The sequence below is a fragment of the Bufo gargarizans genome, chromosome 3, assembly GCF_014858855.1.
Source record: "Bufo gargarizans isolate SCDJY-AF-19 chromosome 3, ASM1485885v1, whole genome shotgun sequence".
NCBI lineage: Eukaryota > Metazoa > Chordata > Amphibia > Anura > Bufonidae > Bufo > Bufo gargarizans.
This window is the reverse complement of record NC_058082.1, coordinates 451,224,850-451,247,008: the sequence shown is the minus strand read 5'-3', so window position 1 is coordinate 451,247,008 and position 22,159 is coordinate 451,224,850. Positions and strand designations below refer to the sequence as shown.

The 22,159-nt window shown below is 43.3% G+C and overlaps 1 protein-coding gene across 4 annotated transcripts in view; it reads right to left on the bottom strand.

The window, feature by feature from the left end:
* Nucleotides 1-6,577: 6,577 nt before the first annotated feature.
* The window catches only part of GPR161 (G protein-coupled receptor 161), a 45,532-nt gene continuing 29,950 nt past the window's right edge, over nucleotides 6,578-22,159 (bottom strand). For 3 of the 4 annotated variants that reach the window (XM_044283560.1, XM_044283558.1, XM_044283559.1), the window contains exons 5-6: nucleotides 19,500-19,616; nucleotides 6,578-7,131 (exon numbers count right to left, since the gene is read on the bottom strand). In XM_044283560.1, coding sequence (XP_044139495.1) covers nucleotides 6,890-7,131; nucleotides 19,500-19,616 — 359 coding nt within the window. In that variant the 3' untranslated portion in view covers nucleotides 6,578-6,889. Of the gene's footprint in view, nucleotides 7,132-8,387; nucleotides 8,598-19,499; nucleotides 19,617-22,159 lie in introns of those variants that run through there. The other variant, XM_044283561.1, reaches the window with a different exon arrangement.

Below are 22,159 nucleotides of genomic sequence, written 5' to 3'. Positions count from 1 at the left end.
CTGTGACATCTTCCCACAGCTGTAGGCCATTCGGAATGAGAAAAATAACTATATCCAGAGCATGGACAGTGTATCACTGCAGGTATGTGGTTGTGATGTGTTCTTGTAGTCACCTTAAAGGGGTTCTCCGGCAAAATAGCCATCTGTCCGAGAATGTGCGCAGGACTGGTCAACTTCACTTGCAGAGCTGCCTAGTGGGTTGAGGGGGCGGGGCCTCACTACACTGCTCTAGAATAGATGGTATCCTGCCTATGATATGCCATCATGGCTGAGCAGCCTAACAGGAAAACTCTCAAGTGCTAAAGTGAAGTGGTCTTGATAAATACGGTATCCCCCATAGTCTTTTCTGAAAAGATTTAGTATTATTTGTAATTTATTCATGTATATTACTGCTCATTCTGGGCTTTGAAGTCAACAAGGCTGATTGACGGTGTTCCCTTTATGACTGTATACAGAGATAACTAGCAATCACTGATAGGACCACCTCCTTGACTTCAAAGTCCAGAATGAGCAGAGATTTAACCGATTAAATTGCGAGCTATACTGAATCTTCTCTCACAAAGTGATTTATCAACCTGTGTATCATTATCCTGCTATATGACACGCTGCCTGCAGAATGCAGTGCACTGTCATGGTGGCCGGTTCCCTTTATGTAAGGGCATGTATACAGGGCTGAAGATCTTCACATTTGTATAAGCAGCATGTACAGAGCTTGAAAATGAATTTAGATGCAGGAGCAGAGGTTGAAAATCGGTGATAGATTAAGTTTAGTTTTAGGACCAGGAGCTAAATTACAGATGTTGCAGAATTATGAGAAGCCCACTACAGACTTTACCATATTTACTTTGGCGACTGCAGTTAACTTACAGTCTGCCATAAAATGCAACAGTTAGTAAGCGGGAGAAGGTACCGTACACACAGGCACTGGAGCCAAAGTCTTATATTTAGTGAGGAGAGAACTTGTGTTTTCAGGTTTGGCGTACAAGGTTTGGGTTCTCTAGGAATTCTGTTATGGATTCCGCTACCACGGATCATAAGTTATGGTCTGTGGTAGCAGAATCCATAACGGAATTCTTAGATAACCCGGACCTTGTACATTGAACATGAAAACACAAGTTCGCTCATGCCTACTCATATTGCTAAACTAAACTCAGGAATCAAATAGCCAACATGACTAGAAATCTTCTACCAAGTTGGGTTGTCTTCTATTGACGTCTATTACTGGTCCACTGAAAAGAGAAAGTGCTCTGGAGTAGTGTACCTTTAAAATCGACAGCATTTTGTTCACCCCTGCTCTGCAACACTTTAAGGCTGGGGTCACACTTGATTGATTAGCTGCAGATTTGCCATTGGCAAATCGACAGCTACCAGCAAGGTGGATGAGAATTTCAGACTTTTCATCCACATGCTGCGTAAAATAAAACGCAGCATGTCAATTTATACAGCGGATTTCTCCCTTTTCAATGGAGAGGGTGAAATCTGATGGCTTTTCAGCTGCAAAAACCACATGCGGTTTTTGGTGTGGAAATACAGCACAAAAAAAAACCACATGATTTTTCCGCTGGATCTTCAGTCACCTACCCTGCCGAAGAATACTTTCTACATGCAAGAAAATGTATTTTTTTTCATGAGCTCAGTGGAGGAACTGACACTTTATGATTACAATGACTGAAAGTGAAGAACTTCTAGACATCCTGCTAACAACGGCCATATCTCTGTACTTATGGCCATCTTTACTGATTGAATAATGAATGTTCAAAGCCTTCTCCAGTCCATAAAACTGTACCATGAAAACCTAACCTTGCACTCGGGCACTGGTTCTGTACTCTGCAGAAGTCAAGTAAAGAGGGATGAAGCATTTAAAGGCTGCCGACCGGCAGGCAATTATTGGGAAGGAAGTTTTCCTTGCTGACAATTGCCTGCTCGTCAGTGGAGGCAATGGTCACCTCCAGTGTGTGAGGACAATAGATGGCCACTGCTATCATTCCTCCTCACACAAATTCATTGTTTCTGTTTACATGGAAAGATCTGGTACACAGAAACGATGATTGATATGTCCGCACAAACAATTATTTCACCTGATGAAAGAGCGTTTTTCTTATTCATTGGGTGATCATTGGCACCATTACATGGACAGATTATTGGGAACGAGCATACAAACATTTATTCTCAATTATCTGCCCAACAAGTAGGCAGTGTAAAGGAAGCGATATATTGCAATCTACATTTGTAATACTTTAAACAATGTAGTCATTTCTTAGCATAGAAATAACTGGTAATGCAGTGAGGAACTCTGCCTTGATGCACAGTGGATGGTGCCAGAACAAAAATATGCCAACCAGAGAGCAAACAATTGCTTATCACCACAACATTGCAGCCCAGAAAATGTCTGTCTCTATAGAGGGATCTTATGTTCTTCTGAAATACATATTTTATAATACACTATAGGTATGGTAAAATGAAATACCATGATGGTGCATGGTGGCTGTTGTTGCAATACTGTGCTTGTGGGGCCAGGTGCCACAGGGGCTTGGTCAAGCAGGGGTGATCTTGGGCTGCTGGGTCTCACCACCTGCAGATGCCATGTGGTGCTGCCTCAATTCAGAAGAGGCCTCCTTGACATGGTGAGTGGGCCTATGCATTTTGATCAAAATGTATACTAAGTGCCTCAAAAGAGAAGTTTATTAACTATGCTGAGAAGCATAACGTGGCTGTGCATGTCTTATTTTTTTTCTTCCACAAATTGAAAGGGCAAAATAAAATCATCATGTGCGCAACAGCTCCAGTCACACAGGAGACCTGGAGAACCCTGTTCTCATCATCAGTGGGGGTCCCAGCCTTCGAACCCTGAGTAATCATATATTACCTGCCCTGTGGATAAGCGATAGATGAAAAAAACAACTTGCGGTTATAATGATTTTTAGGTAAGTGCAAGCAGCCTGCCTGCTGAAACAGAAGATTCATACTTACCTGCTCCTCCGATCCCCACCCTGTTTATATCCAGTGGTGCATGGACATGGTCACACGCACGGCTCCAGCCAACGACTGGCTTCAACGATAACATGCTGCTGCGGCCACATCATCGCTGAAGCCAGTCATTGGCTGGAGCGATGCATTTGACCATGCAAAACCAGATGTAGACAGTGCGAGGATCAGTAGATGGAGTCTGCGGAGGTAGCGCGGTGGGGAGCAGATAAGTATGGAGCTTCTGTTTCAGCAGGCAGGCTGCAGGCACTTGCTTAAAAATAATTATAAACTGAAAACCCCTTTAAGGGAACCCAGCTAATTTTATGCAGCAGCTCCTTCACTGCTTTTCCCTACACAGTGCTACCCCTGCCATGTGACGTACAGGGAACTACAGCGCAGCTCCATTTTAGTGAGTACTTACTAAGGGCAAACTCAGAAGGGGACGGAGCACTAGACCAATGTTGTGGTCCGATTCTCCGGATTGGTAGGGGTCCTAAAAGTCCAACTCCCACCAATCATAAAGTGACTGCATATCTGTATTAGCACTGCGCAAGAAGAAAACTGAAGGAGCAGTTTAGCAGAAGTGATGTCACCCCATTCCTCATTACACACTGCTGTATCTAATATATTTTATTCTCAACTTGTAAAGTAGTGGGATATTACTAGGATATGCCATCACTTTATGATGTGTAGGGGAACCGGCCCTTTGGAATCCCCATCAATCCTGCAAATTAAGTGGTGTAATCTGATCTTCCCTACACAGCGGCATCCTAGCAGCACAATTCCAGTCAAGTAAATGCTGCAGTTCCATGCACAGCGAAGAGGAGTGTCTCTCTGCACGAATAACTTACAAAGGCCGCAGCTATACAGCAACGATGGGGACCCTTTGTTATCAGGATCAGTGCGATTCCCACGGATCATAAATTAATGGCATACCCTTGCAATACGCTATATTAGAAATACCCATTTAAGGCTATGCTCACACTGGGCCCCACTTATCTGATGCACACCAGCATACTTTAATTTTCAGCTGGAATAAATGCATTTTCTGTGCAGAGGGATTAAGCAAAGAAATGCATACCACGTGTTACTGTATATTTTTTGTGACCCTTTGGCCAACAATACCAATGTATGGTATTCAGAGGTATAAGTCAGGGCATCACGGGCCAGCGCACGCACCAATCGTAAAACTAGACTGATGTGAATAGAGCCATATGTTATACAAATATAGAACATGTGTGCAATTGAATGGGCCAGTGTTCAGTCTGGGCGATGTATTTGGACAGCACCCGGATGGTAAGTGCAGTAACTCTCTGTCCGCTATCTTGGAAACAGAGCATAAAAACATAAATTTGAAATGTATCACCCAATATTTCTAGCTGAATTAACACTGATTAAATTAGAAATTTTACCACACAGATTTGACAGCTAGGGGGCACCGCCTGACAGTCAGCAGTCCTGGCGGGTTTTATAAGACACTAAAGCATACGCACAAACATTGCGCATACACAAGCTATATCTTTCCTGGTTCAGTAATACCTGGAATGTTCTTAGGAATGCTATAGTTATCCGGCAATAATATAAATGTCCCCATTCACATTAGTGTATCGTTGGCCGAATGGTGGGTTCGGAAAACAGTCTAATGTGTATGTGTACGACGGATGATGTCGGAGGAAAGAAGGATCGGGCGAAGTGAATATTTTCACCTGAACCTTTTGTTCTCCCAGGAGATAAGCCACTGCCAGAAGTCTCTCCACTGACAACACATGCACACTTGGCTAAATCAAAGATGTACGTCTACTGGGGAGTCTGAAGAGATTGCTGAGCGCTAAATGATTTTTCAGCCGACAGCTACTGAATGTGTAAAACGTATAATTACTGACAGCTCAGCTAAAGTAGAAATTCCACATTTACTTCATCACTAAATGGAAATACAGATTTGTGAAAAATCCACACCTTCATACTTTAAGACCAGGGGTCCTTAAATTCACCCTTCAAAGGTTTTAACCTCTTACAATTATACCAAGTAGAACCCATACCTATATGATCCTTCAAAAGCAGAGCCATTTAGGACACAGATGTAGGTCCAATAATAAAGATGATCAAAGGTTTAATGACTGGCACCCAAATGTCTAATCAGATTTACCCTAGGGTTTGGGCAGCAAGCACCTGGATTCACGCCAGCTCCATTCAGATGAATTGGGCAGTTGTGAATAGGATCTAAATCCAAATTTGGCACATTATGGACGGGAATATAATATATATATATATATATATATATTTATATTCTCACACATACTAGCAGCTTTAGTATTAAACCCAACTTTTACTTTGTTGGCCATGAAATGCTCATGAAGTACCCCATTTCAAGACAAATTGCCAGCTGTTCTTCTGGCCCAATACAATAAAATCTTCAGTTCGATACAGAGATACAGATGACGAACTCAAATGACTTTTAGACTTTCTAAATCTATAGGTCACTGACAGCACCATGGAAGCATGAGCAAGCACTTGAAAAGTAGTGAAAACTCAGAATAATTTTCCTTGCTAAAAAAAAAAAAATATATAGTACTTTCAAGGCAGAAAATATATTTAAAAAAATAATAATTAAGTAGGTATAAAAAAATATAAATAGATGTAAACAAAAAGCTCTAGTGTTATAAAAAAAAAAGAAAACACGGTATTTGTATAAACTAGAAAAAAAAAGTACAAAAAAAGTGTGTTGTGCTCATTGAAAACTAAAACAAGTTTATATATAACAAAGCAAAACCCAGTACCAAAAATGTAAAAATCCCATACAAAAGTAACAAAATGGATTATCGTCTCCAATACAATACTACTGGTATATAAGGCTACCTTCACATTAGCGATAGAATCTTCCAGCATGCTGTTCTGACAGAGAAACAGCCTGGTGGAGTTCACTGTATCCGGCATAGTCGGATACTACCTTTCCTTGCCAGAGCCCATTGACTACAATGGGATCCGGCCTGTTTCCAGCATTAGTGCCGGGACTCCTGGCCCTACTGACTGAAACAGGTGGGATCCCATTATGGTGAATGTGCTCTGACGGGGGAAGGTAGTATCTGGCTATGCTGGCTACGAAGAACTCTGGCAGGCTGCTCCTCTGCCGGAACGGCCTGCCAAAAGATTTTAGCTCAAGTGTGAAAAAAAGCTTAATGAGGCTCTGTCAGCATGATGAGCCCAATTAAACTAGGCATATTGCCTGGTAGGACTTATGATACGGATTAAAACTATACCTCTCTTTTGTCTGTATGCTACATAGATGCAGAGATATCTGCATTTGTATTCATATGCAAATAAGCAAGTTTGAGCACCAGGGGGCAGGGCTGTACCCTTGGAGCACTGCTTTGTTCCACACCCTGAGCTCTGCACACTCCCCTCTGATTGACAGGACTAGACATGAGCATGCTGAGGGCAGAACTGTGTCCTAGATCTGGCTCCTAGCATGTACATATATAAATTACATACCATTGCATTATCACATTGAAATCTGCTCAGAAAGCTAACATACATATTACTGCTCCAAGGGTTCAGCCCCGCCCCCTGATGCTCAAATGTGCTCATTTGCATATGAATACAAACGCAGACATTTCTGCAGCTGTTTAGCATACAGACAAAAGAAGGGTATTGTTTTAATCAGCATGATGAGCCCTACCAGGCACTATGTCTGGTTTAATAGGGTTGATCATGCTGACAAAGCCTCTTTAACACTTAGTGTAGGCAAAGAGCAAATTTTACTATACAGCGCTAGAGAGGTCATTCTGCTCTCTAATATATGAAAGTGGCGGAGAAAAGGAGATGGCACCAGTAATGGATTTCCCTTTGCCTAAAATACATGCTTTATGAATACTTTCTCGGTCAAGGCCTCCTTATGATCACTGCGCATGTATTATTGAGTAGGTCATGTGGTTCCTTCCTCGATACTTTGCAGTACAAGCCTTTGCTTCTGGATGGCATGACTTCTGCTGCCTCGGTTCATCCCAGAATTCCCAGGCAGGGGCTGTACATTGGAGAGGGTATGCAACACATCTTCTCCAAACAAGCAGATTTTTGCATCCATCTCAATTGTTTTGGCCAAACTGCAGGCAAAGGATTCTAAGGATACTGTAGATGGGGTTTCCTCAGCTGGGGCCTTTTTAGCATCTGCGGACACAAGTGTATTTCAACATACATTATAAAAAAAATAAAACACAGTATCAATGTCATTACCAATTAAAGGGGTTTTCCAGGATTTTAATATTGATGACCTATCCGAAGGATAAGTCATCAATATCAGGAGCATTGGGTTATTACAGGCTCCAGCAGCATCGCTGCACTGCCTGTACAGTTCACAGCGCGTGCTGCGCTCATGAATGGCAGGGAAAAGTCTGATACATATTGATATGGGTCAGACTTTTTTCAGGCAGTAAAATGGCATCCATAACAGTGACATGCACAGTGCCCTACAATGGCGATATCCACAGAGCGCCAAAAACGGTGACGAAAAATGGCTGGGTTGTTGTAAACCTGGTGAGGCTAAGAGTGAAGGACCTGCAAGATTCTGTTGACCAACTTGTTAGCGTTGAGCAAAGCGAGCTTCGGATCACAGATCCGAAGTCGCTACAGTAAAAACTTTGAATGCTGTAAGGAGACCTGTCTCCTTAGAGCATTCAAATATATGGGCTCCAGCGAGGTAAAATTTGTTATCTCCAAAAGTCACACAAGACTTTGTTGAATAACGTCGGACAACAATTATTCAACTTGAAAACAATTTAGGTACCAAAGTCGACTTTGGATCCCAGTTTTAAAACTGTTTTGAAGTTGAAAAACCAAAGTCTGATGTTATTCACTGAAGTCTCTCTTATTTCACCTCTGCGGATCCCATCTGATCTCCGTACAGCATTCAAACAAAATTTCGACCAAAGCGGCTTCGGATCTCAACACTAGCGACTGTGTGAATGTCAGTCAAAGCATGAAGGACCTGTGAGCTTCTATTGGCTAATACGGGTCATGTGATGATGTCATATTTGCTTTTTTGTGAATATATCAAGAACAGTAGGTGCTAGAGAGCTGAAACCTTTCTAACATCTGATTTACCTACGTGCCAAATTTGGTGCAGATTGATCATTTATAAAGAACAGACAGACAACAGAAATTCATTTTATACAGGTATCTCACAAAAGTTCATATTTTTTGTAAACATTTTATTATATATTTTCATTGGACAACACTGTAGATATGACACGTTTATACAATGTATAGTCAGTGTGCAGCTTGTATAACAGTGTAAATTTGATGTGCCCTCAAAATAACTCAACACACAGCTATTAATATCTAAACTGCTGGCAACAAAAGTGAGTACACCCCTAAGTGAAAATGGCTAAATTGTGCCCAAAGTGTCAATATTTTGTGTGGCCACCATTATTTTCCAGCACTGCCTTAAATCTCTTGGGCATGGAGCTTCACAGGTTGCCAATAGAATCCTCTTTCACTCCTCCATGACAACATCACAGAGCTGATGGATAGAGACCTTGTGCTCCTTCACCTTCAGTTTGAGGATGCCCCACAGATGCTCAATAGGGTTTAGGTCTGGAGACATGCTTGGCCAGTCCAGCAACTTTAAAGGGAACCTGTTATGTGGACATTAGATTATAATCTAACTAATTATATACAATCATTAACTACTAAAAAGTGCCTTAGATGTATTCACTTACTGGTGTGACAGATGGTTACCTCATAATATACACACAAAGATGCCGCATGCCAATGAGCCGATTCGAGTCCAGCGTGATGTCATTGAGTCCAGCGTATATTTAATTCAGAGCTATAGCCACTCCCCTGCCCACCTGCTGCTGATTCATATGGAAAATAACTGTCATTCAGCAGCAGGTGGGCGGGGAGAGTCAGGAGCTCATGAATATTCAAGACTCATCATTATCAGCTGGAGCTTTTCAATACAAGATGTTGGCAGATTGACTGGGTCAATTAAAGAAAGTGACCCAGCATTTTGCTAAGCGAATCAGTCACTTATTTATGTTGCCCTTAGTTAGGACACCATAAAACTGGTGACAGGTTCCCTTTAACTTCAGTTTCTTTAGCAAGGCAGTGGTCGTCCTGGAGGTGTGTTTGGGGTCATTATCATGTCGGTATACTGCCCTGCAGCCCAGTATTCGAAGAAAGGGGGATCATGCTCTGCTTCAGTATGTCACAGAACATGTTGGCATTCATGGTTCCCTCAAAAACTAACTCCCCACAGCCGGCAGCAATCATGCAGCCCTATACCATGACACTCCCACCACCATGATTGACTGCAGGCAAGACACACTTGTCTTTGTACTCCTAACCTGGTTGCCGCCACACACTCTTGACACCATCTGAACCAAATAAGTTTATCTTGCTCTCATCGGACCACAGGACATGGTTCCAGTAATCCATGTCCTTAGTCTACTTGTCTCCAACAAACTGTTTGCGGGTTTACTTGTGCATCATCTTTAGAAGAGGCTTCCTTCTGGGACAATAGCCATACAGACCAATTTGATGCAGTGTGCGGCATATGGTCTGAGCACTGACAGGCTGACCCCCCACCCCTGTAACCTCTGCAGCAATGCTAGCAGCACTCATACAACCTCTGGATAGGACGCTGAGCACGTGCACTCAACTTCTTTGGTCGACCATGGCGAGGCCTGTTCTGAGTGGAACCTGTCTTGCTAAACCGCTGTATAGCCTTGGCCACTGTGCTGCAGCTCCGTTTCAGGGTGTTGGCAATCTTCTTCTAGCCTAGGCCATCTTTATGTAGAGCAACCATTCTTCTTTTCAGATCCTCAGAGTTCTTTTCCATAAAGGTTCCAATTTGAACTTCCATTGTTTATTTACAAAAGGTCCAGGGGACCGCTGGTTGTCTCTTAGCTATATGTGCTACTAGTTTGTCAACTTAAAATATAACGTTTATTTCCTCGTCATAAAAATCGATCCTCTAATTTTAGTATAGTTTAATTTAAAACTGTCAGCTGCGCTACCCTGGAGACTGCTGATAGACAAATAGACACCCGCTAAGTGATCTGTGGCGGTATGGATCAGTACCCTTTGGACAAGAATCTTCTAGATGGTACAACTATTCTAATGCAGCCACATCCAGGGTGCTCATACCGTTTAAAAACTTTTCACATGCTGCCCCCCGACATGTTTCGCCAACTCATTGGCGTCTTCAGGAGTTGGAGGCAGTCTGCTAGTGAGGGAGGAGGCGGGAACCAGATTTTAAAACCTCCCCTGTTGCGATGTCACTGTCGCTTTTAGCTACTAATAAACTACTTTGTTGCGATGTTATCCAATCGTAAGGACGGTTACATCTACAGCTGTTCGTTTCAGCCACTCCTTTCTCTTTCTGCTCCAATCATCCATGCTTACCCCCTGCTCATGCGCCGCAACTTGAAGCTGCGTCCGTGCTTCTATCTTTTCTGCGCTTGACTTTGGACTTGTAGGATTTCTGAAATGGAATATACCTACTGCGCCTGCGCTACAACTCAGATGCACAAACTCCTCATGCTCCTTCTGCGCAGGTATACAGACTTGTCTTCCATACCGCTCCGACCTATGTCTGCGCATGCGTCAGGACTTGTACCTCTTTGCTCATAAGTAGCCTCTGATGCGCACGCTCACAGACTACAGACTTAGCTGAATATATAAGAATTACCTGTATGCAGTGCGCATGCCCGCATACTTATACTTTCATTTCATTTGGGTCTCGACTCTGCCCATGCGTCAGAACTCAGGGCAGAGAGCATCTCTATCATCTATACTGTGCATGTCTTTACACTTCAACTTTTACAGAGGTGGAATCTTATGCGCTTGTCCTCATACGCTGCCACTAATGCGCACGCTCATAGACTTAGATGAATACATGCGAATTTCCTGTGTGCAGTGCGCATGCCTACAGTCAGGTCCATAAATATTGGGACATCACCACAATTGTAACATTTTTGGCTCTATACACCACCACAATGGATTTGAAATGAAACAAACAAGATGTGCTTTAACTGCAGACTGTCAGCTTTAATTTGAGGCTATTTACATCCAAATCAGGTGAACGGTGTAGGAATTACAACAGTTTGCATATGTGCCTCCCACTTGTTAAGGGACCAAGTGGGAGCAGTCACATCATCAATATATACAAGAGAACCAGTTCCATTGGCAGCCATACATGCCCACGCCATGACACTGCCACCACCATGCTTCACTGATGAGGTGGTTTGCTTAGGATCACGAGCAGTTCCTTTCTCCATACTATTCTCTTCCCATCACTCAAGTTGATCTTGGTCTCATCTGTCCATAGGATGTTGGCTTTTTTAGATGTAGTTTGGCAAACTCTAATCTGGCCTTCCTGTTTTTGAGGCTCACCAATGGTTTACATCTTGTGGTATTCACTCTGCAGAAGTCTTCTCTGGAGAGTGTTCTTGATCTGGCCAACTGTTGTGAAGGGTGTTTTCTTCACCAGGAAAATAATTATTCGGTCATCCACCACAGTTGTTTTCCGTGGTCTTCCGGGTCTTTTGGTGTTGCTGAGCTCACCGATGCATTCCTGCTTTTTAAGAATGTTCCAAACAGTTGTTTTGGCCATTCCTAATGTTTTTGTTATCTCTCTGATGGGTTTGTTGTGTTTCAGCCTAATGATGGCTTGCTTCACTGATAGTGACAGCTCTTTGTATCTCATCTTGAAAGTTGACAGCAACAGATTCCAAATGCAAATGGCACACTTGAAATGAACTCTGGACCTTTTATCTGGTCATTGTAATTGGGATAATGGAGGGAATAACACATACCCGGCCATGGAACAGGTGAGAAGCCAATTGTCCCATTACTTTTGGTCCCTAACAAGTGGGAGGCACATATGCAAACTGTTGTAATTCCTACACCGTTCACCTGATTTGGATGTAAATACCCTCAAATTAAAGCCGACAGCCTGCAGTTAAAGCGCATCTAGTTTGTTTCATTTCAAATCCATTGTGGTGGTGTATAAAGCCAAAAATGTTACAATTGTGTCGATGTCCCAATATTTATGGACCTGACTGTATATACTTATATTTTCATTTTATTTAGGTCTTGTTGTCATTTAGTTTAGATCTTGATGTATTCTGCCCATGTGTCCGAACTTGGTACTGAGAACGTCTCTATCGTCTGTACTGCGCATGTCTTGGCACTTCAGTTTTTTCAGAGGTAGAATCTTTGTGCGCATGAGATTGAACTTATATTAGCGCTAGAGTAGATTTTGCTGTCACAATTGCGCTTGTGCTGACACTTTGAGAGTAGGGGAATTCTTATCCATCATTGCGCAGGTCCTTGGACTTAGCCAACATGGAATTGCTACTTCTTATTACGCATGCGCTCAAACTTATGCTACCACATTAGTAAAGTGTTGGGCTGCGCATGTTTTCGAACTTGGTCTGAATCTAATAAGTGTCTTCTGTGATATCCATATGTCAGTATTATAATGCTAGTTATTTACCCTTTCTCTCCTGTATGTACTTAATGTCTTCTGCCTATGCATATACATAGGCTTTAACACAGGTCAAATAGTCCATCTATGCTTTGCATATCTTAGAGCCTTTATCAATACGGATTAGGATAGCCTATTTGACATGCCTTCATACTAAATTATGTTGTTATATATATTTAGTTTTATTATTTTTTCCAAAATAATCGTTCATATCTACATATTTTACTGCACTAGGTAGGGCTGGATTCCAGCACAGGCAATGACACTGACGACAGCGAACCTCGATCCGTCATCTTAGGAAAGCGACATTCTACCGCAGGGTTCATAGGCAAGTCTCTTTTTTAATCTTTTATGTTCCATACTATTTATAATTTTAATAGGTTCTTCATTACCCTCCCATATCTTTTATTGTGATATTTAAAACTAGAGTTATTGTATTTAATTCGACAGTGTAAATAATCTCTATATTTTATCCTCAATTGTCAGAGAAAGGATGCATCTGTAAAGCCTTCGTTTAGTCCATATGGGGCTAAACTTTTAAGACGGTAAATCCATCTTGCTTCTTGTTGCTGCAGTTTTCTATCCAAGTTGCCTGTTCTCGGACCTAATGTCATTTTTTGGATCCCCCAGAATTTAAGGATGTGGCCATTACCATTGTGTTGACTTTGTACATGTCTTGAAAGGGTTGTGTCAGAATCTGTATTAATACAGCTAAGATGTTTGGATATACGCCTTCTGAGCTCTTGTGTGGTTCTCCCTATATATCGTTTCGGGCATCTGCATTGGATGGCGTAGATCACCCCTGTCGATTTACAATTTATATATGCCTTTATTTTATATTTTTTGTTGTCAACCGGATTCAGAAATTCTTTTCCTGGTATCATCTTCTGACAGAAGATGCAGTCGCCACACGGATACGATCCCTGGGTGGTTAACCAAGTACTCAGTGTCTTTTCGTTGTCGTGTGAAATGACTATGTACTAGTTTTTCTTTTATATTCTGACCCCTTCTATAGGTGATAGCCGGATTAGTGGGAATTACTTCGCTCAGCTCTTCATCTGATAGCAGAATGTGCCAAGGTCGTCTTAAAATATTCCTAATTTTGACATGTTGGATGTCAAAACGTACCTATGCATCGTATTAGGTTGTTGTTACTAGTGATCATGTGCTTTTCATTTTTAAGTAGATGGACCCTGCTCATATTCTTCGCTCTGTTATATGCATAAAGCAGTACTTTTTTAGGATAACCTCTAGACCTAAATCTGCTGTATAGCAGTTTACAGTCTTGCTCCAAACTTTCAGTTGTCGAGCAATTTTGTTTTGCTCGTAAATAAATATTGTCCTATTGGGATGCCTTTCTTTAGTGTAGATGGATGGTTGCTTTCCCAATGCAGGAAATTTGTTGATGTGGGTTTCCTGTATACTCTAGTTTCTACACTGCCATTGCTGCCCAGGTTGATTGTAAGGTCAAGGAAATTAAACGTGCTTTTATTTATCTCCACCGTGAATGTATTGTTATTGAGTTTTGCCACAAAATCATAAAAGTGTTTTTCTGTGCTCTCCCATAAGCCAAGTACCGTATTTTTCGCCCTATAAGACGCACTGGCCCATAAGACGCACCTAGGTTTTTGGGGAGGAAAATAAGAAAAAAAATATTTTTAACCAAAAGGTGTGCTGTGTGTTTGGTGGGTTTGGAACTAATGGTGGTCTGTGGATGGCACTACTACTGGGGATCTGTGGATGACGGACACTGTTATGGGGGGGGGGATCTGTGGATGACGGACACTGTTATGGGGGGGGATCTGTGGATGACGGACACTGTTATGGGGGGGGGGGGGAATCTGTGGATGACGGACACTGTTATGGGGGGGGGATCTGTGGATGACGGACACTGTTATGGGGGGGGGATCTGTGGATGACGGACACTGTTATGGGGGGGGGATCTGTGGATGACAGACACTGTTATGGGGGGGGGGGATCTGTGGATGACAGACACTGTTATGGGGGGGGGGATCTGTGGATGACAGACACTGTTATGGGGGGGGGGGGATCTGTGGATGACAGACACTGTTATGGGGGGGGGGGATCTGTGGATGACAGACACTGTTATGGGGGGGGGGGATCTGTGGATGACAGACACTGTTATGGGGGGGGGTCTGTGGATGACAGACACTGTTATGGGGGGGGATCTGTGGATGACAGACACTGTTATGGGGGGGGATCTGTGGATGACAGACACTGTTATGGGGGGGGATCTGTGGATGACAGACACTGTTATGGGGGGGATCTGTGGATGACAGACACTGTTATGGGGGGGATCTGTGGATGACAGACACTGTTATGGGGGGGATCTGTGGCTTGCACTGTTACAGGGGGATCTGTGGATGGCACTGTTACGGGGGGGGGGATCTGTGGACGGCACTGTTACAGGGGGGGGATCTGTGGACGGCACTGTTACGGGGGGGGGGGGATCTGTGGACGGCACTGTTACAGGGGGGGGGGGGATCTGTGGACGGCACTGTTACAGGGGGGGGGGGATCTGTGGACGGCACTGTTACAGGGGGGGGGGGGATCTGTGGACGGCACTGTTACAGGGGGGGGGGGATCTGTGGACGGCACTGTTACAGGGGGGGGATCTGTGGACGGCACTGTTACAGGGGGGGATCTGTGGACGGCACTGTTACAGGGGGGGATCTGTGGACGGCACTGTTACAGGGGGGGATCTGTGGACGGCACTGTTACAGGGGGGGGATCTGTGGAATTCTACAGCAGCGATTAGGATGTAAGGTAGTAATAGGACTGAGGGGGCATGTTTAATAAGTATTACTTGGATATGACATCTTATTTTAGTATACCGGAGCGGAGGGCCGGGGATACTACACTGACTGAACCGCCCCGCTGCTATTGCCAGCCCCCAGATCCTCCTCCCAGTCCCTCCCCGAATCCCCGCTCGCTCGTACATCGCAGCTTGCGATGTAAAACTGCAAGCATTCGCCCCATAAGACGCAGGGGCATTTCTCCCCCATTTTGGGGGAAGAAAAAGTGCGTCTTATGGGGCGAAAAATACGGTACATCATCGATGTATCGACCCCAATATGTGATGTGTTTGGTGAATTCAAATTGTTCTTCTGCGAATACCATCCTTACCTCCCACCATCCTAAAAATAAATTTGAGAAACTTGGTGCACAAACCGTCCCCATCGCTGTCCCAGTGATCTGTAAATATTTTTTTTTCCCCTCAAAATTAAAATCATTGTGTGTTAATAGAAACTCAAGAAGTGACAGAATAAATTGATTGTGCTCTAAATAGTGTGTACCCTTTGTACTTAAGAAGTGTTTTACTGCTTGTAGTCCTAAATCATGTCTGATACTAGTATACAGGGCCTCTTCATCTAAGCTGGCGATCATGGTGTTCTTATTGACCGGTATTTCCTGGAGCTTGGTTAGTGTATCCTTAATGTCTTTAAGATAGGACGTGAGGCTTGGCAATAGCCACATACTTAAATTCTGGGGGATCCAAAAAATGACATTAGGTCCGAGAACAGGCAACTTGGATAGAAAACTGCAGCAACAAGAAGCAAGATGGATTTACCGTCTTAAAAGTTTAGCCCCATATGGACTAAACGAAGGCTTTACAGATGCATCCTTTCTCTGATAATTGAGGATAAAATATAGAGATTATTATTTACACTGTTGAATTATTGAATACAATAACTAGTTTTCAAATTAATAATCACAGTAAAAAATATGGGAGGGTAATGAAGAACCTATTAAAAGTTATAATAGTATGGAACATAAAAGATAAAAAGGAGACTTGCCTATGAACCCTGCGGTAGAATGTCGCATTCCTGGGATGACGGATCGAGGTTCACTGTCGTCAGTGTCATTGCCTGTGCTGGAATCCAGCCCTACCTAGTGTAGTAAAATATGTAGATAAGAACAAATCTATTTTGGAAAAAATAATAAAACTAAATATATATAACAACATAATTTCTAGAGTATAAAGGCATGTCAAATAGGCTATCCTAATCCGTATTGATAAAGGCTCTAAAATATGCAAAGCATAGATGGAATATTTGACCTGTGCTGAAGCCTAAGTATATGCATAGGCAGAAGACATTAAGTGCAGACAGGAGAGAAAGGGTAAATACTAGTTTTATAATACTGACATATGGATATCACAGAAGACACTTATTAGATTCAGACCAAGTTCGAAAACATGCGCAGCCCAACACTTTACTAATGTTGTAGCAGAAGTTTGAGCGCATGCGTAATAAGAAGTAGCAATTCCATGTTGGCTAAGTCCAAGGACCTGCGCAATGATGGATAAGAATTCCCCTACTCTCAAAGTGTCAGCGCAAGCGCAATTGTAACAGCAAAATCTACTCTAGCGCCAATATAAGTTCGATCTCATGCGCACAAAGATTCTACCTCTGAAAAAACTGAAGTGCAAGGACATGCGCAGTACAGACGTTCTCAGTACCAAGTTCAGACGCATGGGCAGAATACATCAAGATCTAAACTAAATGACAAGACATAAATTAAATAAAAATATAAGTATACAGGCATGCGCACTGCACACAGGAAATTCGTATATATTCATCTAAGTCTATGAGCGTGCGCATTAGTGGCAGCGTATGAGGACAAGCGCATAAAAAAAAAAAAGACTACCTCTCTAATAAAGCTGAAGTGTAAAGACATGCGCAGTATAGATGATAGAGATGCTCTCGGCCCTAAGTTCTGACGCATGGGCAGAATCAAGACCCAAATGAAATGAAAGTATAAGTATGCGGGCAAGCGCACTGCATACAGGTAATTCTTATATATTCAGCTAAGTCCGTGAACGTGCGCATCAGAGGCTACTTACGAGCAAAGAGGTACAAGTCCTGACGCATGCGCAGACATAGGTCGGAGCGGTATGGAAGACAAGTCCGTATACCTGCACAGAAGGAGCCTGAGGAGTTCGTGCATCTCAGAGTTGTAGCGCAGGCGCAGTAGGTATATTCCATTTCAGAAATCCTACAAGTCCAAAGTCATGCGCAGAAAAGATAGAAGCACGGACGCAGCTTTAAGTTGCGGCGCATGAGCAGAGGGTAAGCATGGATGATTGGAGCAGAAAGAAAGGAGTGGCTGAGACGAACAGCTGTAGATGTAACCGTCCTTACGATTGCATAACAGTCTCAACATCGCAACAAAGTACCGTAGTTTATTAGTAGCTAAAAGCGACAGACATCACAACAGGGGAGGTTTTAAAATCTGGTTCCTGCCCCCTCCCTCACTAGCAGACTGCCCGCAACCCCCGAAGACGCCAATGAGTTGGTGAAACATGTCGGGGGGCAGCATGTTAAAAGTTTTGAAACAGTATGCGCACCCTGGATCTGGCTGCATTAGAATAGTTGTACCATCTAGAAGATTCTAGTCCAAAGGGTACTGACAGTACTGATCCGTACCGCCACAGATCACTTAGCGGGTGTCTATTTGTCTATTCAGCAGTCTCTAGGGTAGCGCAGCTGACCGTTTTAAATTAAACTATACTAAAATTAGAGGAATGATTTTATGACGAGAAAATAAACGTTATATTTTAAGTTGACAAAACTAGTAGCACATGTATCTAAGAGACAACCAGCGGTCCCCTGGACCTTTTAGAAATCAACATAGTAAAAGTGTCACAACATGTGTGAATGGGTCAGTTCTGGCAAGTTAAATTTGAACTTCCAGTGACCAGTATGAGAGAGTGTGAGAGCAATAACACCAAATGTAACACAGCTGCTCTCCATTCACACCTGAGACCTTGTAATACTAACGAGTCACATGACATCGGGGAGGGAAAATGGCTAATTGGGCACAATTTAGCCATTTTCACTTAGGGGTGTGCTCACTTTTGTTGCCAGCGGTTTAGACACTAAAGGCTGTGTGTTGAGTTATTTTGAGGGCACATCAAATTTACACTGTTATACAAGCTGTACACTGACTACTTTACATTGTATCAAAGAGTAATATCTTCAGTGATGTCTAATTAAAAGATATAATAAAATATTTACAAAAATTTGAGGGGTGTACTCCCTTTTGTGAGATAATGTATATAAAGATTGGGATTTTTATTTTTATTTTACTTTTTACACAGTAGCTTTTAGCCCCCCATGGGGGACTTGAACAGGTGATCTTATGATCGCTTGTTCCATAGACTGCAAGAGAATACTATTGCAGTCTATGGGATTCTGAGAGATTGCCTTCCGAGCAGTGCCTCAATCACTGCTTTTCAGGCAGTTAGTCATGGCAGGCCTGGGAACCTCCACAGAGCCCCTGACGTTCATGGCAACGATAGGAACTCCAAGTTTTTCGCTGTGGGGGGAGCTGATCGGAAGGCTGCTTAATCTGAGGGGTTAAATGACTGGGATCTCAGCCATCACTGATCCTGGTCATTGTGGTTGGGTGCCGGCTGTACTACACAGCCGGAACCAACCAGGTATGGAGAGAGCTCAGCGAGTGAGCTAGCTCCATATAGCCCCTTAACACTGATTACGTACATGCTTTTGTGTTAAGGGGTTAGGAAAGAAGCATTATGCCACACAGGTCTACCACAGCACTTTTGCACTCTGGCTCATAGAGGGGAGGCCCTGAGCGGAGAACACGCCTCTATGAACCCTTCCCGATTCACATCCAGTAGTAAGCAGTGTTCAACTACCCTTGGAGAAGATTTATCCATATTGCTGTAGGTTGCCTGAATTTCTAAGTCAAGGAATGTGGCATACTACTCCGTGAATAATCCTATTAGCCATTTCCCTTTTGTGGTGATATGGGAGTAAAAAGGATCTAAAACACATAATAAATAAGGCACATGCCACATACTAGATTCCTTTCATTCTATTCATTTTATAGGACTGAACGTAGGTTCAGGCACCCCTTCCTTGTTTGATATGGGATAAAGGCACTGTCCATGTACATAAGCTGGAACAGTGTAGGTTCATCAGTACTGGGATAAGGAGAAATGCCTAATATCAGCCTCCAACTTCCACATTGTGGAACAAAAAAAATATCTTACCATTTTTTTGTTCTACTTCATCTTCAAAAGTAACAGAACTTTTCCGTCTAGAATAGAGGATGCGAGTGTGCTGGGCACTGTCAGAGCTGCCGTCGTCAAGTAGCATGACATCAGTACCTATCCAAAAGGAGGAGGAAAAAAGTAATTTTACCACAAAACGCCTTCTCACTGTGGCCATGCCGGTTAAGAGGAATACGGGATTCAAGAACCATGTACTTATAAATCGGTAGGAGTCCTAGTGATAAAATCTGGTCACCTTTAAAGTGTTATTCTCATCCTATAAAGTGAGGGATCCTCAGTAAGATGTTAAATCACTAAGGGGGTTTTGCACCTTTCGAAGGGGGGTTTGGCAAACCGCCCTCTTTGGCAGACCTACATACTTACCTGCTTCATGGTGCTGGCTCCTTCGCTTCTCCGCTCAACTCCTAGGATGTAAACTTCTGTTTTGATGCAGCTGCAGTGGTGACCTGCCCCATTGTGTCACATGACCATTTGACATGACGCAAAGAGAGCAGGTCACCATTGTGACTAGCGATTGGCTGCGGTGGCGTCAAAACAGAAATTTACATCCCGGGAGCTGAGTGGATAAGCCAAAAGGAGAGAGCCAGGAGCCAGGGCTGAGAAGCAGGTATGTATGCTCCCCTTAGCATGCATAACAAAGAGGAGGGTTTGCCAAAGCCCCCTACAAAAGGTGCACAACCCCTGTAAGGGTCTGTCTTCTGCCCTCCCTCCCTGGCTCAGAGATGGTTTACCACTTTTTTAGTTTTCCCTGCAGTTCCAAGCCCCTGGGCTTTGCAGTGTTCTCCATTCATTTGGGGAGAGGGGCACTGCTGTGATGAGAAAAACAGGGGCTGCAGCTCTAAACCAATGATCCAGTCCCTTCTTTCTGAAGTTGGATGCGGATACCAGGAGTCAGAACCTAATTGGTCATATACTAAACATAAGCCACCACTTTCTAGGATGGGAAGACACCTTTAAGGAGCTATCTGAGGCACGTTCTATCTGTGGAGCTGCCGAGCTTCCCTCCCCTGATCCTGAAACAGTCCATCAATGCTTAAATATTAATACTGGAATATTGTCGGATAAAGCCGTAAGCAGAATAAAGCCTCAAACCTGACATTAAACAGAACACCGGATTTACGCCGTCCAGATGACATGCCCTTCAAATAAGATTTCCTGAAGTAAAGCATTTACCCGTCAAAGTCCAGTAAACATGGAAACGCCTGACAGAGGACTTCCAGCTCCCGTACGTTACTGACAATTGTGGCACCGGAAGACCTGGCTAGGATGCTGTATGTATAATGGAGTCAGGGCCAGTCCTGCATCACATACTCATACTCTAACAAGAAATATATTTCCTGTGTCCCAGAGAACACATGCAAGCTGGAGCTGGACATATATTATTGTAGAATTAATTTGGTTATGGATAGCGTGCTGCATATTTGCTTTCCTAAGAGCTTTTAGAAAGTTTAGATACCAATATAGATTATGTTCTATCAATCTCAGGCTCAGCTCCCAGGATGTAAACTTCCATTTTGATGCCACTGCAGAGGTGACCTGCCCCACTGTGTCATGTGACCATTTGAGGTGACGCAAAGAGAGCAGGTCACTATTGTGCCCAGCGATTGGCTGCGGCGGTGGTGTCAAAACAGAAATGTACATCCTGGGAGCTGAGTGGAGAAGCCAAGGAAAGAGAAGGAGCCAGGGATGGGAAGCAGCAGGTATGTATGCTCCCCTTCGCATGTCTTCCAAAGCCCCCTCCAAAGGTGCACAACCCCTGTAACGGTCTGTCTTCTGCCTTCCTTCCAACGGTTTAGGACTTTTTCTTTTTACTTTTCCCTGCACATCAGCAGTTCCAAGCCCTTGGCTTTGCAGTCTGCTTGCACACTATAGGAAAAAGCACTTTCCTATGTGCACTCCTACATTCCACAGTATAGAAAAAGGTGCTGGCCTCTCTGGTGGCCGGGACCACATGAGTGCATACAGGCCACCACTTTTTCCTATAGTGTGCAAAAACAGCCACCACTGCTGGATTGCAGGGTGGTCATAACCATGGAAACGAGTAGTGTATAATGCGATGGAAAAATGAATTCAGCCAGCAAAGGAGGTAAAATGGACAATTACAATACATTAGTAAGTGCCTTGTATTAACATGATAAATACCACTTGCTGAATTCAGATGTCCCCTTGAAAGGGCATCTGTCACCAGATTTGTACCTATGACACTTCGCTTGGCAGCATCTGTGTTGGTCCCATGTTCAGATGTGTCCACATCGCTTAGAAAAATGATATATTAATATCTGCAATTGAGCCCCTAGACACAATGAGGGCGTTGCCGCTACTCCTAGACTCTCAGCTCTCTCTGTCACTGTAATTGACAGGGCCAGGCAGTGGAATCATCATCATGCCTGGGCCTATCAAAGTGTAGGGGGCGCGGCAGTTGCAGAGTAGGTGCAACAACACCATCCCCGTTGCTCCTAGAGGCTCATTTGCATATAATAAACTTTTTCTCAGCAATGTGGGCACATATGAACATGGGACCAACACAGATGTCTTGAGCTGCCAAGTGCACATGTAACATGTCAGCCAGTGTCATAGGTACAAATTTGCTGACAGATGCTCTTTAAAGGAATTTTAAAGGAATGAATTAAGGGCCCTTT